The 17,831-nt window shown below is 35.2% G+C and overlaps 1 protein-coding gene across 1 annotated transcript; it reads left to right on the plus strand.

The window, feature by feature from the left end:
* The first annotated feature begins 216 nt into the window (after window positions 1-216).
* On the plus strand, window positions 217-17,557 carry LOC123216693 (myosin-6-like). The gene is made up of 39 exons (XM_044637208.1): window positions 217-561; window positions 1,720-1,848; window positions 2,118-2,261; window positions 2,436-2,581; window positions 2,659-2,815; window positions 2,960-3,018; window positions 3,134-3,293; window positions 3,828-3,977; window positions 4,083-4,219; window positions 4,312-4,458; window positions 4,602-4,703; window positions 6,027-6,084; window positions 6,183-6,284; window positions 8,017-8,054; window positions 8,198-8,324; window positions 8,450-8,620; window positions 8,707-8,838; window positions 8,938-9,047; window positions 9,125-9,185; window positions 9,886-10,063; window positions 10,181-10,386; window positions 10,610-10,729; window positions 11,613-11,711; window positions 12,369-12,581; window positions 12,693-12,832; window positions 12,958-13,072; window positions 13,158-13,202; window positions 13,291-13,374; window positions 13,479-13,649; window positions 13,833-13,979; window positions 14,534-14,725; window positions 14,879-15,007; window positions 15,118-15,188; window positions 15,272-15,371; window positions 15,512-15,568; window positions 16,161-16,217; window positions 16,476-16,556; window positions 16,655-16,737; window positions 16,984-17,557. Exons 1-39 carry the CDS (start codon window positions 559-561, stop codon window positions 17,099-17,101), a joined length of 4,539 nt encoding a protein of 1,512 aa, XP_044493143.1. The 5' UTR covers window positions 217-558; the 3' UTR covers window positions 17,102-17,557.
* Window positions 17,558-17,831: the final 274 nt, after the last annotated feature.

Genomic DNA, 17,831 nt, shown 5'->3' on the forward strand with positions numbered 1-17,831 from the left:
TGTGTAATAACTCTTACAGCCTTGGCAATTTGATTTGCAAGACCCAGACAACTTTTGCCGACAGTATCCAAGCTGACCTCGTCATTAAAAGATTGTAATAAAAGCCAAGATTCGGGGTACTTTTGTAATTGCGCCTAGCTCTTTGAGAAAACGTTCGCTTCAGTTTTATTACAGCTGTTAGCTTAAACCGAGGGGGGACCAATCAAAAAAAAAAAAAAAACCAAGGAGAACAGCAAAGAAAAATTTACAAAACTAGATACAGAACGGTCTGCGTGTAACAGCAGTGCGAGGGATAGAGAGAGGGGCTAATTCTCTTCTTCAGTAGTTTGGTCTAGTTTAATGGTTTAAGCTTCTCATATTTTGATCCTTTTTTATTATTCTTTGTAGACATTCTTTTATTGTTTTAATTCTATAGAAATCAATTATAGTTGAAAATCCAAGACTAGTTCAACTTCAGAGATTTGTGTCTTCAGCGTTTGGTAATCTATCCTTATTGAAGGCTCTGAAAATAGATCGAGAAGCAAGCCAAGCCTCTGATACAATCAATCTTTATAAACCATGGTATTTTAGATAATGTTTTTAATTATCTTTTGTGATTTAATTGTTTAATTCTTGTTTATTTCATGTCTTGCCGCTAATAATTTATTGGAAAATTTATTATTTGGTTTATGATCTGTTGTCATTTCAACATGTTAGTGAACTGATCTGAACTTTGTTGAAGCAAAGCGGATACTAATGTACATTTTCTTGATGTTTTAGATTTATTTTGATGAATGTGTTTTGATCTATAGATTCTTTTCACTATTTATGTAGCATTTTAAGTTTGTATCTCCTGCCGTCAGGTGTTGACTTTTCATTGACCGGAGCTTTTTGTTCCGGATCTTGGAGTAAATTTTGATTTCTTTTTTGTTTTGTTTTATTTAGTATCAGAATACTTTTGAATATGATTTTTATTAAATTCATTAAGAGTCAGGTTTAGGGCCTGGGGTTTCATGTGGAGGCTATGATATCCAATTTTTCCTCTTCGATTTCTAGTCATCAACCGTGCACTTATGCTGAAATTTTGAATAATGTTCAAATCATTGTGAACAAAATGTAGGTCACATCTTTAACATGGTGAGACTTAAGTTCGAAGAATCTTTGGTCTTGGCAGCTGCTAAATGACAAAATCATTAAATTTAAATTCAGGAGGGAGATTTTCTTGGGTGCTTTATACAACTGAAGTAGTTTTCTATGCCATTTCTTTGATAGTTTTTGAGTTTCCCAACAGCGAAGAAGGGAAATTATTTACATTTGAGTGTACGGCATATAGATCCAAGTAACTGGAGTTTCGAGTAAATTTAAATTTCCAAACCTGGTTCTGTAAATTTGTACAAAAATTTTTCTATTGCAAACTCAATATGACAGGTTATAGGTGTCACTGATGTGGGTAGTGGTGATGGAGGTTATCTCAAATGTGTTTTAGGATTGATATTACTTAGCTTGTTTTATAGAGTGTACTTAAGAATGCTATCCTGGATTCTTTTCTTCTATAAGTTATGTGGATGATAATACTTAAGGTAACTTAGCACCTTAGCCAATATTTCTGCTTTTCAATTATTTAACATGCCTTTTTAGCTTGCATGTGATAGAACTAGTATCAGCTATATGGTGTTTAGAATAGCAATAGAATTACACCAGTGATTCAAATAGTGAATCATTGACACTCTGGCTTTGCAGGCTGCTGCTGTTGCTCTTGCAGTTGGATCTCTTGTATGGGTGGAAGATCCTGAAGTAACTTGGATAGATGGTGAAGTTGTGGAGGTTAATGGAGATCAGATTAAAGTCCTCTGCACCTCAGGGAAGACTGTGAGTGCCTTTTAAAAAAACATTTACTCTTGAGCCTATTCTGTTAAATTAACATTAGCTTGATATATTTTGTTAACTGCCAAGCAACAAGTTGCTAATTATCTTTTGTCATTATATAATAAGCAAATAGCTTATTGCTGAAGTTTCCCTTGCCAGAAAATGAAGTTTAAACTGATATTTTTGTTCTTAACTTTATCGAGAACATAGGACATTGTGATCAAGGATATTCTGAATGTGGTTCCTTTTTATAATATTTTTGAAAATTTCAGGTTGTTGTTAAGGCTTCTAATGTTTATCCCAAAGATGCTGAATTCCCATCATGTGGAGTTGATGATATGACAAAACTGGCTTACTTGCATGAACCAGGACTCCTGCAGAATCTAAAAGCAAGATATGATATGAATGAGATTTATGTAAGTGATAAAGAAAAAAGTTAATCACTCTTCTTCTTTCCTTGCCTTGCCTTGAGTTGGAGTGGAGGGTTGTTAAAATTGTATGAATGGGTGTTGAGGAGTGTTTGTTTAATTTATTTGCATTGCCAAAGTTTGCTGGCATAGTCAGGTTAATACATTGAATGTTTATTCCAGACTTACACTGGAAATATACTGATTGCTGTGAACCCTTTTAGAAGACTACCTCATCTTTATGATAGCCATATGATGGCACAATATAAAGGGGCAGCCTTTGGTGAGTTGAGTCCACATCCGTTTGCTGTTGCAGATGCTGCATACAGGTATTTTTCCTCATACTGGTTCAGTTATTCTATCCATTACTTGTCTTACTCTGATAATACCATGGATATGCATGCAGACTGATGATCAATGAGGGAATAAGTCAGTCAATTTTGGTTAGTGGTGAAAGTGGGGCAGGTAAAACAGAAAGCACTAAATGCCTCATGAGGTATCTTGCGTACATGGGAGGTAGAGCTGCTGCTGAGGGGAGGAGTGTGGAGCAGCAAGTTCTGGAGGTACAGAGGCCTTGAATTTCCTTTTAGTTCTTTTTGAGAATTTCAAGGTTGAAATATTGGATCTTTGGAGTATCAGTGTTACACATGCTTTTGGTTTATTATAATTTACTATTAAATTATATGGTGGTTTCATTGTATCTGCAGTCCAACCCTGTTTTAGAAGCATTTGGTAATGCAAAGACTGTAAGAAACAACAACTCGAGGTTAGAGAATTATATATTCGAATTCTTTTATATTGTAAATAATTTCTCACATAATTTGTCTTCTTTTTCATTTTTTGGGGGATTTATTTTCATTTCCTACTTGTGAATTCCACAGTCGTTTTGGTAAATTTGTGGAGATTCAATTTGACCAGAGGGGAAGAATTTCTGGCGCTGCGATAAGAACTTATTTGCTAGAAAGATCACGTGTTTGTCAGGTGTCTGATCCTGAGAGAAATTATCACTGTTTCTACATGCTTTGTGCTGCACCACCAGAGGTAATTATCCTTTAAAGGGGTCATAAAAGGTTGTGCTTTTGCTCCACAGAAATTGCATTCAAGTACTATCACCTACTATTCCTTTCTTTCTTAAATTAAAATTGCTGTTGAGCATTTGCATTGAATCTAATTTGGCCCTGATAATTGCCCCTTAAGTACTTAGATTCTTGGCCTAAGGTTTTTTGTGGTTTCTGCTGAGGTTTCAGTGTGTTCACATATCTAGAGATGTGCATTGCTCCTTTTGCTGGTCCTCAAAACTGATTGTAACAAAAAGTGTTTGGCGATTTGAATTGTGCTATTATTTTTGAATTAAAATTCAAGCAAGATCAAACATAAAACATTATGTTTCCAGAAAATGAGCTGTTCTGTAGAAATGCCTGAAGATTAGTTTGGGGATAAAGCTCTGGAGTTGTATATGCCCTTTTCTTCTTTCTCATACCTGGAAATGGAGTACAGAAAAATTTCCAGCTAAACCTTAAATGGTCTTCTTCTTTTGGCCTGATTATTCGCAATTTACTGTGTTTCATTTGTCAGGATATTCAGAGGTTCAAGTTGGGAAACCCAAGAACATTTCATTATTTGAATCAATCAAACTGCTTTGAGTTGGATGGAATTGATGATGCTAAGGAATATGTTGCAACAAGAAAGGCAATGGATGTTGTTGGAATAAGTTCTGAGGAGCAGGTTTTTCCCCTCTTCTTTAGGGAGTTTTTCAACTGTAACATGCTATGCTTCAATGCAAAATATCTATAAAGCATATTTTTGTTTATACAATAAACCCTTTATCAGGATGCAATATTTCGAGTGGTGGCTGCTATTCTTCATCTTGGAAACGTTGAATTTGCCAAGGGGAAGGAAATAGACTCATCGGTTCCTAAAGACGAAAAATCTTGGTTCCATCTAAGAACTGTTGCTGAACTTTTAATGTAAATGAACAATTGCATTATTCCTTGCTCACGGTCAAACTCTGTTTTTAATAATGTGGGCTTTATGCACTCATGAAATTTGAATTTTCCAGGTGTGATGTCAAGGCTCTGGAAGATTCTCTCTGCAAACGTGTGATTGTAACCCGTGATGAAACCATTACAAAATGGCTGGATCCAGAAGCTGCAGCTCTCAGTAGAGATGCTTTGGCTAAAATTGTCTACTCCAGGTTATTTGACTGGTATGATTTGCTTCCATCCTGTTAAGGAGAATGTCAGTATTGACTGTGCTCACTGTTTACCCGTTACTTTATTCAGTTGTATTCTACTAGTTTGAGACTCATTTAATGATTGTTTCTCTGTACATCTCTTCTTGGTCTGTCAGGCTTGTTGACAACATCAATAGTTCAATCGGTCAAGATCCTAACTCAAAGTCCTTAATTGGAGTGTTGGATATTTATGGATTTGAAAGTTTCAAGACAAACAGGTGCTTAACTGGTATGCCTTTTGTTTACATAATCGATTGAAATTGGTTTTGAAAGCCACTTAGTGCAAGCACCATATATCGGCGTCAAGGTAAAATGGTATTTTTCAAGCTTGCTATGTGGCAGTAATATATGCCTCCTTCCTTTTAAAATAAAAGCAGTAGTCTTCAAAAGTCATGTGCTTGATTGAATCATCTGTCAAGGCTTAATCAAAGGTGTAATTGCTTCACCTTGACTGAAGAGGCATAGGCCTCATTGACTGAGTATTTCTTCTCTTATGATATTTCAAGTAATCAAATAGTTTTTGTTGAATTTTAATTTTATATGGTTTTACTTATCACAACCTTCTCTCAGAAGACAATGAAGGATTCACTATTCTCTCCTTATTGATGATGTGATTATAATACCAAAAATGGAATTGAAGATTAAAAATTTTGTTAATGTTATTTTCAGTCTTATATTTTACCTGTCTAGGGAAGGAAATTTCCTTTACAATTGTTACGGGTGTAAGAGCAGCTAAGCAAGATTTCAAATGCTCTTTATTTGTTGGCTTCAACTGTTCTTGATCTTTGAGGTGTAGCTAGGACTTGTTATCATTATTTTTTATTCTAGTATCTGTATTAGTGGTGTTTTGTCTTCATTTAGCATAAAATAGTGTATGTTAATTATCCATATCTGCTTTCTCCCACACAATTCATTTTCAGCTTTTTCGTAATCTCATGATGCAAGGTTTGCCATCAATATATTTTGATGTTTATCATAAATTACATTGAGCACACTATGATTTTTATTACACATTTTTTTATGCAAAATAAATGCAGGTAACACTATTTGGTAGACATTGTAAAGAATTTTTGGGAAGGAAGAAAATGACATTTTGATGACATTATAAATTTATTGATTCGGAAGATATTGTTTTCCTTCTCAAAACCTTATAATAAAATACTAATATTCTTATGTTTCCAAAATAGTTAGACATCATTACCTCTCAGTTCTAGTTCTATTGTTGCATGACCACATCAGTTCACTAGGTTCAAGGGAGTATATTTAGTGGCCTACCATCATTCCAATAACAGTTTGAATTGCTGGATAGGGCATCAAGAGATAGGTCATCCCCTAGTCTTATTAAGTTATTGCGTATATTTGAATGGAAAGCATAAGGCATTTTGTTCACTTGCGGTGCCACTTCTTTTTGGGAATCCAGAACAGATAAAGTTGTTCATTCATTAAAATCTGCTTTAATGATATAATTATTTTGTGGATGCTTTGGTTGATGGATTCCTCCATGTGATTTTGTGATGCTAAGTATCTTGTGGCTTTTGCAGTTTTGAGCAGTTTTGTATCAACTTGACAAATGAGAAACTTCAGCAACATTTCAATCAGGTTGGTTTCTTAAATGCATCTTTGTTTCTTCAGCATTCTTGGAGTCTTTTCTGTTTACCTATGTGTATAGTTGCTGATGCATAAACATTTCTGGGCAGCATGTATTCAAAATGGAGCAAGAAGAATATACTAAAGAAGAAATTAACTGGAGCTACATAGAATTTGTTGATAATCAAGATGTTTTAGACCTCATTGAAAAGGTTTGTGGTGTCTGTCTCTGTGTAAAAGCTTGGCTCTAGCATTTTTGACCTTATTAAACCTAGGTGATTGCTTAAGAGCATACAAGAACTTTTTCAATAAATGAATGTGATCTTTTTTACATAGAATTTCAAATCCCTTTGGTTGACTCATAAATTTGCTCATTAAGATCATCAGGCAGAACAAACCTTTTTTACTCAATAGGCAAGATCTGAATAACTGTTTTGCAAGGCTGTAAGGTTGCTCTTGCTGATCTTCTTGAACCTCCTCTGCTGCATCAAAACTTCCTTCATCAATTTGAGAATCACTTTGTGTTGTAGAAGAACCAGAAGTTTGATTAGGTTGAATAACAACTTCAAACTCTACTTATGCTTTATCATTCTCATTGTCTTAAAGACATGACATCGTTGCTTCACTCTTGCCTTTAAGCATGGAAGATTTATCAAATGTCACGTCTCTACCAATCATGAATTTAGAACCATCTTGATATAGACACCATAATTTGTATCCATTCACACCAAACGAATACCCAAGGACCACACACTTCTTTGTTCTAGGTTTTAGCTTTCCTTCATTCATGTGTACATAAGCAGAACATCCAAACACCTTCAAGACAGAGTAATCAGCTGGTTGGCTAGACTATACTGCTTTTGTAGTCTTGCATTCAATAGATATGTTAAGAGATCAATTAGCTAACCAAATAGTTGTGTTCACGACTTGAACCCAAAAGTCCTTCCCTAAACCCTGCATTTGAAAGCATACACCGGGCCTTCTCAGGTAGTGTTCTTTTATCCTTTTTGCAGCTCCGTTTTGCTGAGGAGTTCCCACAACAGTTCTATGTCTTGCAATGCCTTCATTATTACAAAAATTCATTGAACTCTTCATTCTGACAAAGTCATCTCTTACATAAGTGAAAACTCAAATTTCTATGCCTTGACTTGAACCTAGACTTTCCAAAACTTGAATTTCTTTCCTTTGTTCTTCCTCTATCAATAAATAGAGTGACACCTTGGTCATTCCCTTTAACATCTGCCAAATTCTTATCAATATTTTCTTTCATCTCTAAATTTGATTTAACCTTTTCTAGGGAAAGTTCATCTCTTTCATAGATCATAGTGTCTCTAAAATTTTGATAGGAAGCAAACAATTAACAAAATAGGAAAAGTGCTTAATTCTCATCCTCAGTCCTCACATCAATCTTACTTAAGTTTGTTATGATTGAAGAGAATTTTGCTAGATGTGAATTTAGTGAAGTACTTTGTCAGATATTTATTTTCCAACTTCATCCATGCTCCTGAAGTTGACGCCATTGGAAAAATAATGCTTTGATATCGCTTGTTGGGCCTACCAACCAAAAGCTGGCTCAAGGGGTGACATTTTCTCTCCACACTTATATATCCACACCCAACTTAATTCCCAACCAATGTGAGATGCTTAATATATTCCATATCATACTTTTATTTCTTCCCTATTTCCATTTGTATTTTTGTTTTATTCTTCATTTTGCACTAGTTTTCAATTAGTGTAAGAATGAAAATGCTTTTCCTTGGGATCAAAACATAGCTTCAATTGTGTGATGTATGTATATGAATTGGTGCTTCCAGCTGTTATTTATTTAATCTATCTCAATCATTTGTTTATTGTGATAAAAGTGGAACATAACTGTCATGTCAATGAGGTAATGTAGAGACATGGTCTCAATCAATCATTTTATTTGTTTGTCTTTTTTCCCAGAAACCTGGAGGCATAATTGCTCTTCTGGATGAAGCTTGGTAAGTACAATACTGAGCAGTACTGTTACAACATGTTGATGCCAATAGTTCCTTATACACCAGTTTTTCTTGTTAATTTACTCTTTTTAAATATTGGATTTGAGAGTTCTTGTGATGAGATAATGAATGCTTACATTTTGTAGCATGTTTCCGAGATCAACACATGAAACATTTGCTCAAAAGCTGTATCAGACATTTAAAAATCATAAGCGCTTTACCAAGCCAAAATTGTCTCGTAGTGACTTCACAATTTGTCATTATGCTGGTGATGTAAGTCTAATTTATTTGCTTCTGTCTGTGTTAGTATTTGTTTACATTATAGAATCTAGACCTAAGGAGTGTAGGAATCTTTATGTTTCAAGTATTCACTAAGAAATTGGACTGTATTTTGACAGGTCACTTATCAAACAGAATTATTTTTAGACAAAAACAAAGACTATGTTGTAGCTGAACATCAGGCACTGTTGGGTGCTTCCAAATGCTCCTTTGTAGCATCTTTGTTTCCACCTTTGGCTGAGGATTCTTCCAAGTCTTCAAAGTTTTCTTCAATAGGTTCTCGATTTAAGGTTGATAATTTTTCTCTTCTCAAGGATTTTGATTGGATTTTGTTTACTTCTGTGGATTATGAAGTCATCTTTTGTCCTTGATGCAGCAACAATTGCAAGCATTGCTTGAGACTCTCAGTTCCACCGAGCCACATTATATTCGCTGTGTAAAGCCCAATAATCTTCTTAAGCCTGCAATTTTCGAGAATAAAAATGTTTTACAACAACTACGTTGTGGGGTGAGAACTGAAATCTATTGGTTGGACCTTGAATAATTTATTGTTTTAGACAAAATCTACTTGTATATATACATTATAACTTAATGTGTATAATCTCAGGGAGTCATGGAGGCAATTAGGATAAGTTGTGCTGGATATCCGACTAGAAAACCATTTGATGAATTTTTGGATCGATTTGGCATACTTGCACCTGAAGTTCTAGATGGGAGGTATGGTAATTGTGCTCTTTAACTTCTTGGATATTTTGCCAGGCCATCTTCTGACTGCTTATATCATTTTATGTTAGTTCTGATGAAGTTACTGCTTGCAAGTTGCTCCTAGAGAAGGTGGGACTTGAAGGCTACCAGGTAATCATTTGATGATTGACAAAACCATCTTCCCAATATGTGATTTCTGTTATTCTGATGCTGAGTTGCTGATTTTTCTAAAATTTTATGATCGTATCAATTCTTTTAATGACTGTTAGATTATTCTCAACTTTTTTGCTTGATGTTTATATATCAGGAATCCTGTCAATCTATGCTTTTCGTTGGTCACTTGTATTATAAGGACTAGTCTGTTGAGTCCTTCATGGCTAATGGCATTTTACATTTATATAGCGCCAATCCTTTTTTGCAATTTCTACAACCTAAACTGCTTTAGTTTATCTTTTCTTGGGCTTTGAATAGTTCCATAAACATCTTCTGGGCTGAATGTTGTTAATTCATGCACCCAAAAAAAAAAAAAAGTTGATTTAGTTCATTGATGAAACATGAAAACAATGATAATATTCGTTTTGCTGTCATGTTGACATATGCATGTTTTGCTTACATTTTTGGTATTTTGGAAATGTATTAGCTATTCTTTAAGGCATGAAGTGTAGGAAGTCTTCTTGATAGTATGTTGCCTTGCACAATTACTGGATTGTTGTATGCTTTTTGTACTTTTTTGGAGATAATGACCACTTTGTTGGAGATATACTTTTTGTCTTCCAAGTCTTATATGCCTCTTATCTGTTTTCTGGTTAGGTTTTTGCAAGTTTGTTATTGATCTAGTTTGTATTTGCAGATAGGTAAAACAAAGGTTTTTCTTAGGGCGGGTCAGATGGCAGATTTGGATGCACGTAGGAGTGAAGTCTTAGGAAGATCTGCCAGTATTATCCAGAGGAAAGTCCGTTCTTATTTGGGCCGCAAAAGTTTTATCTTGCTCCGTCGATCTGCTATTCAGATTCAAGCTGCATGCAGAGGTGCTTAACTGGGTTTTGACTGTATTTTTACATCTAGGGCTTTTTAGGTTAGGTTTATAATCCTCTCCACCAAGGCTTTTAGAATGGACTTACTCAGTTTCTGTGTGGTGACTGCAGGACAACTTGCTCGTGAAGTGTATGTGAACATGCGAAGAGAAGCTTCCTCTCTTAGGATTCAGAGAGATTTCCGCATGTATATTGCTAGGAAAGCTTATAAAGATTTGTGTTCCTCTGCTACTTGCATTCAAACAGGGATGCGTGGGATGGCTGCTCGGAATGAGCTCCGGTTCAGAAGGCAGACTCAAGCAGCAATTATAATTCAAGTGGGTTATTATTTTTTTTTTGGCGACAAAATAAGTAGTTGTTTGTTTACTTATTTGTTCATGGTAGCCTTGAAATCTGTAAAATGTTTCTTGAAACTCCAATGTAAGTTTGGAATCTTAAAGATTTAGGGAAGATATGATTTATGATTTCTAATCTCTTTTGTCTTGCTTTGAGTGGCTGAAGTTCTTTGGTACTTGGATTAACTTCAATTATATACTCCAGACCCAATGCCGCAAGTACTTAGCACGGTTGCATTATATGAATTTGAAGAAAGCAGCCATTACAACACAGTGTGCATGGAGAGGAAGGGTTGCTCGCAAAGAGTTGCGGAAGCTTAAGATGGTGATGATCTCTTTCATCTTTTTCTTTTAATTCTTCATCAGATTGTTTCTTACAATATTTTTTGGGAAAATTTTATTGTGGTAACCACTGAAATTAATGACTAGGGCTGGAATCGAGCTGAGCCGAGCTCGAGCTCAGCTCGGTTCATATATGGGTGGCTCGAGTTCGAGCTCGGCTAAGGCCAACTCGTTTCGGCTCGAATTCAGCTTGGCTCGGCTTGCTTTTCGTTATCAAAACGATATCGTTTTTAATATATATTGGTTAAAACGACGTCGTTTTGTATCAAAAATTTTAATTAGAAAATCTGACAAGTAGCTCGAGCTCGAGCTCGAGCTCGGCTAAGCCTGACTTGTTTCGGGCTCGACTGAGCCGAGCTCGAGCTGGCTAGGCTCGAGTCCAGCCCTATTAATGACTACTTTTCCTTCTTGTCTGATCTTTTAGCATTATCATATGTACAGGAAAATTTAGTCTTCATTTTCACCTCTGAGAAAGTTTTGTTTGAGAAGTTACTTATTACACTGAGATGTTGGGTTTATTACACTAATTATTGGTTGAGAATGAATCTTAATTTAATAGTTTTTATTATCTTTGTAAATAATTGTTTTTTGTTTTGCTATTTAACATCCTGATTTGAAGGCTGAAATTTAAGATATACATTATCAGAGTGTGATTTTTAAAGGAACCAACCTCTTGCATGAGAAAGAAGGAAATTAAAAAGAAAAAGGCTGTTGTTGACATCGTGCCTAGTTGCTAATCGGTTCTATGTGATTTTGATTGCTAGTTTTGTTTCTGAATGTAGTCTTTTTAAAACACTAGATTCAGTTCATATGTTGCTTTTCTTTTTCAGAACTTAGAGTTTATCTGCTTCTATTCTTATTTACAGGCTGCTAGGGAAACAGGAGCTCTCCAAGCTGCCAAAAATAAACTGGAAAAACAAGTTGAAGAATTGACATGGAGATTGCAGTTAGAGAAACGCATGAGGGTAGATATACCCATTTTTATTAGTTGAAATATGATTTTAAATATACACATTCCTATTATAAACTGTCTGATCTAAGTTTTGTTAAGCTTTCTAATCTTTGTTTTATCATTGACAATCTTTATTTTGAAAGAGTATCAGTGATAATCCTTATTTTCAAAGTTTTGAGCTCTGTGACAACATAGAGAACAAGTAATTGTACAGAATAATATCTAAATGCAATTTTATTCATGGAGCTTCTGTTTTGCCTCTTCGCTTTTGCTTCCACATTTGGGAAGTTCCCTGATTGAGACTATAATCCGACATGCACCTCTTAAAACTACACAAAAGTTGTGCTACTTGTTATTCTAGCCTTGGCTTTGATGCCACTTGTGGCACAAGGGAGTCTACCAACAGGGGCCTGGATATGTGCATGGTTTTACCTCCCTTTGACCCGAAAGGTTAAGTTGATTGGTCTTGGTGGCCCCATATATATTAGTCCCTCTCACTATCTTTTCCCAATGTGGCACAAAATGTTTACCTGTCAACTCACCCCATAAAAGAAAAAGGGAGTGAAATTTTAGAACTTATGCATTATGTGCTTTTTATAACTTGTGAGTTATGTCTTGGTTTCAATATTTTTCTGTCCCTAATTTCTCGGTCCATAATTTACCTTTGTAGGTTGACATGGAAGAAGCTAAAAACCAAGAAAATGCAAAACTACAGTCTGCTTTGCAAGAGATGCAGATTCAATTCAAGGAAACCAAAGCAAAGCTCATGAAAGAAATTGAGGTTGCCAAAAAGGAAGCAGAGAAAGTTCCTATTGTACAGGAAATTCCTGTTGTTGACCATACAATGCTGGAGAAGCTTACAAGTGAAAATGAAAAGCTCAAGGTAAGGAGGTTGAGTGTGATTTATTTTCTGCTCAAAAGAGTATTATAGCACTGAGGAGAGGTCATCAATTTCTCATTTCTTACTATTTGCTTTTCTGCTTATTAATTACAGGCATTAGTAAGTTCACTGGAAAGTAAAATTGGTGAAACTGAGAAAAAATTTGAAGAGACCAGCAAAATTAGTGAAGAAAGGTTGAAGCAAGCTTTGGAGGCAGAGTCAAAAATAGTACAATTGAAGACCGCTATGCACAAGTTGTTTTCTTTCTCACTTCACTAAGTTTCAAAAATGATACTAATATCCAATATTATTGTTGAAAGTAATGCCTATGCTACTCTATTTCCTTAATTTAACTGGTTCTTGCCTCTTTCATTTGCAGGCTTGAAGAAAAAGTTTCTGACATGGAATCTGGGAACCAAATTCTTCGGCAGCAAACCCTATTAAAAACACCTGTTAAGAAGATTTCAGAACATCTATCATCAGTGGCATCTCAGGTGCCGTACTGAAATATCATATGGACTTTCCTTTTGTTGTCTGGCTCACATTTTCATTCTTTTTCTGACACTTCTCAATTTGCAGAGTTTGGAAAATGGCTACCATGTGAATGAAGATGGAAAATCCAATGTAATGTTTCTTTTTCATGGATCTATCAATATATTTTTGGGTTTAAACTTGCTGTTATTAATGTCATTGACAAAAGCTGTTTATGCAGGAACCATGGAGTGCTACACCTGTGAAAAAGTTGGGCACAGAATCTGAGAGCAAGTTCAGGAGATCTCAGATTGAAAATCAACATGTATTTTCTTGCCAATGCTGGAATCTGCATCATTTCTCAGCCTTTTCTCTTTGGCATAATGTGGCTGAATTATTCTTACATTTTCAATTTTACTTATGCAACAGGAGAATGTTGATGCACTTATCAACTGTGTAATTAAGAACATTGGTTACAGTAATGGAAAACCTGTTGCGGCATTTACTATATACAAATGTCTTCTCCAGTGGAAATCTTTTGAAGCTGAAAGGACTAGTGTGTTTGATCGTCTAGTTCAGATGATAGGTTCTGCAATTGAGGTATCTAGATAGCATTATTAATAATAGTGGTTTGTGTGACAGTCCACATTTTTGCACAGATTGTGGAATAGTTTTTTTTTCTTGTCTCTTGTAGTTTTATGTAAACTTTTGGGTAATTATTGTTATGTCCTTATAGTATGCAAGTTTTAAGAACTAAAGTATGGTAACACTTATTTATCACAGAATGAAGATGACAATGATCATATGGCATATTGGTTATCCAATACATCTACATTATTATTCTTGCTCCAACGAAGTTTGAAGGCTGCTGGTGCAACTCCACATAAGAAGCCACCCACTGCAACCTCCCTATTTGGGAGGATGGCCATGGTATTTGAATTTTTTTTTTAATTGAATCTAATTCGAATTCTTTTTCTGTCCAATCTGTGCAACAAAGCCAAATTACTGTGGGTTACTACAAGATCTTGCCATTCTATATTCATGCAGGACGTTGGAACTTTTTGGTATAACTTTGGATTTGCATGGTTCTCACTCTTTGTGGATGATTAGGCATGAAAAGAGTTGCCACATCTTTGTGGACAAAATCTGACCCTTTTTTTTGGGTGTGAATTTTTTGGCATCTATTGCAAGAAACTTTTGAAATACCTCATTCTTCTTTACTTGCCTAGGGATTCTGCTTTGAGTCACAGGTTGTAGTAATCTTTTCTTTTATTTTGGTATTCATACTACACGGGATACTCAGTACTTGTGCTTTGTTGTTTTTTTGCTTTGGCCGCTGTCCACTGTTATGATTTCTTCATTTTGAAGTAGCAACGTACTTTTCTTATGTTTCCTATAAAATAAAATTCTTTGTATGATTTTCATTAGTTTTCAAAAAAAATAAATGATAAGATATGGTTCTTCCTTTTCTGTGTTAATTGTAGGGTTTTCGCTCATCTCCCTCTTCTGCAAACCTTGCTGCTGCTGCAGCACTTGCAGTAGTACGGCAAGTGGAGGCTAAATATCCAGCTTTGCTTTTCAAACAGCAGCTGGCGGCATATGTGGAGAAAATTTATGGAATCATTCGAGACAACTTGAAAAAGGAGTTATCATCTTTCCTTTCATTGTGTATCCAGGTATGTTTGCTCTGAAGCTTGCAGTATTGTTGAATACTTAGATCTTTTGTATCATATTGCTTCGGTGCTCCTAAACTTCAGTTTAGATTTTATTGCCTGTAGCTTAGAAGCTGCAGCTCTAAACTGTTTATAACTTTCAATTTTGAATTTCAGGCACCAAGAACATCTAAGGGAAATGTGCTACGATCTGGGCGATCCTTTGGCAAAGATTCTCCTTCTAGTCACTGGCAGAGCATTATTGATAGCCTCAATACTCTTCTTAGTACATTGAAGCAAAATTTTGTATGGGATTTTATCTTTTTCTCTTTTACTTTTGTTGTGCATGGTTTGAGGGATGATGAAAATTTATTACTGTATAAATGGAAGGATTTTGAATAGTTCTGGTGTTTCAGGTGCCTCCAGTTCTGGTCCAGAAGATCTTTACTCAGACTTTCTCATACATAAATGTACAATTGTTTAACAGGTAATTGGTCTTTAATTATAATGTTTTATTGTATTTGTACCAAATGGTTTGATCATACCATAATTTTTCTTATGATTTTCCAGTCTTCTTCTACGTCGTGAATGTTGTACTTTTAGCAATGGAGAATATGTGAAATCTGGCTTAGCTGAGTTGGAGCTATGGTGCTGCCAAGCAAAAGATGAGGTAATATTCTTTTCATGGGTTCATAACTTTTACCTTGGTTCATTGTTGTTACTGTGTACATCTTAGTAGTGATTACTTATCGTATTATATAATGCACAAAAAATTTCCCAATTTTTATTTCTTAATTCCTGTGATTGCAGTATGCAGGCTCCTCTTGGGATGAACTTAAGCACATTAGACAGGCTGTTGGTTTCCTGGTATGCTGTCTGTTGGATATCAAATATCATAGCACTATTTTAAAAATGAAAGCCAATGTGATGTAGTTATGGTCTTAAACTTAAGTAATATCTCTGCAACATATTTTTGTGTGTCTTTTAATGCTTTATGATTATGTTGGCTTTAAGAAACTTTTCTCTTTATTTTGTCATTCTGTGATTGTGTAACCTTAGAACATTAGCCGTAAAATTTCTATAAGAACATGCTGCAAATTGCACATGTGGCAAAGCAAAAAGTTGAAGGCATTCACATGGTGAAATGTCTCTTTTATGCTACCTGCATTGCCTAGATCTGTTAACAGAATCACTAATGGCAGGGAGTTTAAGGCTTTTAGGTATATACCTCAAGGGGTTTATTCTACATTCGGGAAATCTCAAAAGGGTTACAACTATTAACTCTATTATATATTCCTTTTTCTTATTTCATCAACTGAACTTGCTACAACTAGTGTTCTTTTACTTAATAATATTTTATGAACATGGTGTTTGCTTTGTTTTTTGTTCTTTCCCTATTCTATGTGATGGACATTAATGATATGTTTTTAATTTGATTTGCTCTGATATTTATCCACAGGTTATACATCAAAAATACAGAATTTCCTATGATGAAATCACTAATGATCTGTGCCCTGTAAGTCTCTCTCTTTTTTTCTATTTTGTTTGTGTGTGTGTGTGTTTGTTCTATGTATGCACATGCACACCTGCATGTTTCTTGAATTTAACGAAAGAAATTACCAAAGTGGATCCACAAGAACCAATTTCTCAATGCTCATTTGTTTAAGGGTCAATTTGGGTTGGCTGCTTTTTTCATTCCTGCATGCTGCATGCAAGCACACATGAGCAAAACCAGTCTCTGTTATTGATTCACATCAATGTTTGGTTTGTTCAGATTTTGAGCGTCCAGCAGCTGTATAGAATATGTACTCTGTACTGGGATGACAACTATAATACTCGAAGTGTGTCTCCACATGTAAGTTTGTTTGTTGGAAACTCATCTCAGGTGTTAGCCTTTGCTGTATGTGCTTGTCAAGAGGATCTGAATGAGTTGCTACTTAATATCTTTTGCAGGTCATTTCCAGCATGAGGGTGCTTATGACCGAGGACTCTAATGATGCTACCAGCAATTCCTTCTTGTTGGACGATAATTCTAGGTGAAACTTTCATGAATGATGATAAATGAAATAAGTACTGTGTGGAACTCTCATTTGCATAAGATGAGGAAAAGCTCTTTTGAGTTTTTCCATTTTATCTTCGTTCGATAATTATCTACTTGTTCTTGACTTAGATATTTACTAATTATCTGTCATTCATGTCCTTGTTTATTAATATCTTTTGAGTCATTTTAGATTTACTGGCCGTGACGATAATAACTAATTCATATTTTATTTTCATAACAGCATTCCCTTCTCCGTTGATGACCTTTCTAATTCAATGCAAGAGAAGGATTTCATGGATGTCAAACCAGCAGAGGAACTTCTTGAGAATCCAGCCTTCGAATTTTTACACGAGGCATAGGAATCTGAGGCTGCTCTACTTTGTTTTTTTGGTCAAGGTAGGCAGTGAAGTTAAAACTCTGGTCAAACACGGCACAGTTGTAAATCCGGTCATTTTTTTCCTTTTATTTCACTACATATATTTTTTGACACCCAAGCCCCCTGCTGTAAAATTTTCGATTTGTTTAATTTTTTGGTCATTCAGCTCTGTAAAATCCATCATTGTGAAGGGGCTGGGCTATCATATATATTCTTGTTTGATTGAGTGTGCATTCTTTTTGGTTTTGTATTGTTCTATAGGTGCCAAAAGGGGCGGCAATTTTTATAGTTAGTCAAGTAAGAATGCATAGTGTCAGTTGTTCGGTGGCTGAGGCTCTCAACCCAATTTTTATTGTATAAAAATAACAAGTATACGAGCATTGTTGTACCTTTTGATTGCTATGCAACTTGAAATGGGATTTAATTGATAATTCTGCCACTCAACATTGTTATGCCTTTTGATCATTAAATGCACTATTTGTGCTTGTAGTTTGCACTTGGTTTTTAGGAGATATTGTAAAAAGGCCATTTCCCAAGTAAATTACAAAATATTCCCCGTCTTGAATACTGGGCCTGCCCCTCGGCCTAACTGGGTTAAAGCCCATTTTCTAACTATGACATGGCTCGAGACTGTTCAATCTCACAAATTGGGTTAAAGCTCAGTTATTTTTGTGTACGTAAATTATTATTGTCAATTCATAATGGGAATGTAT

This window comes from Mangifera indica, chromosome 5, assembly GCF_011075055.1.
Source record: "Mangifera indica cultivar Alphonso chromosome 5, CATAS_Mindica_2.1, whole genome shotgun sequence".
In the NCBI taxonomy this organism is placed as follows: Eukaryota; Viridiplantae; Streptophyta; class Magnoliopsida; order Sapindales; family Anacardiaceae; genus Mangifera; species Mangifera indica.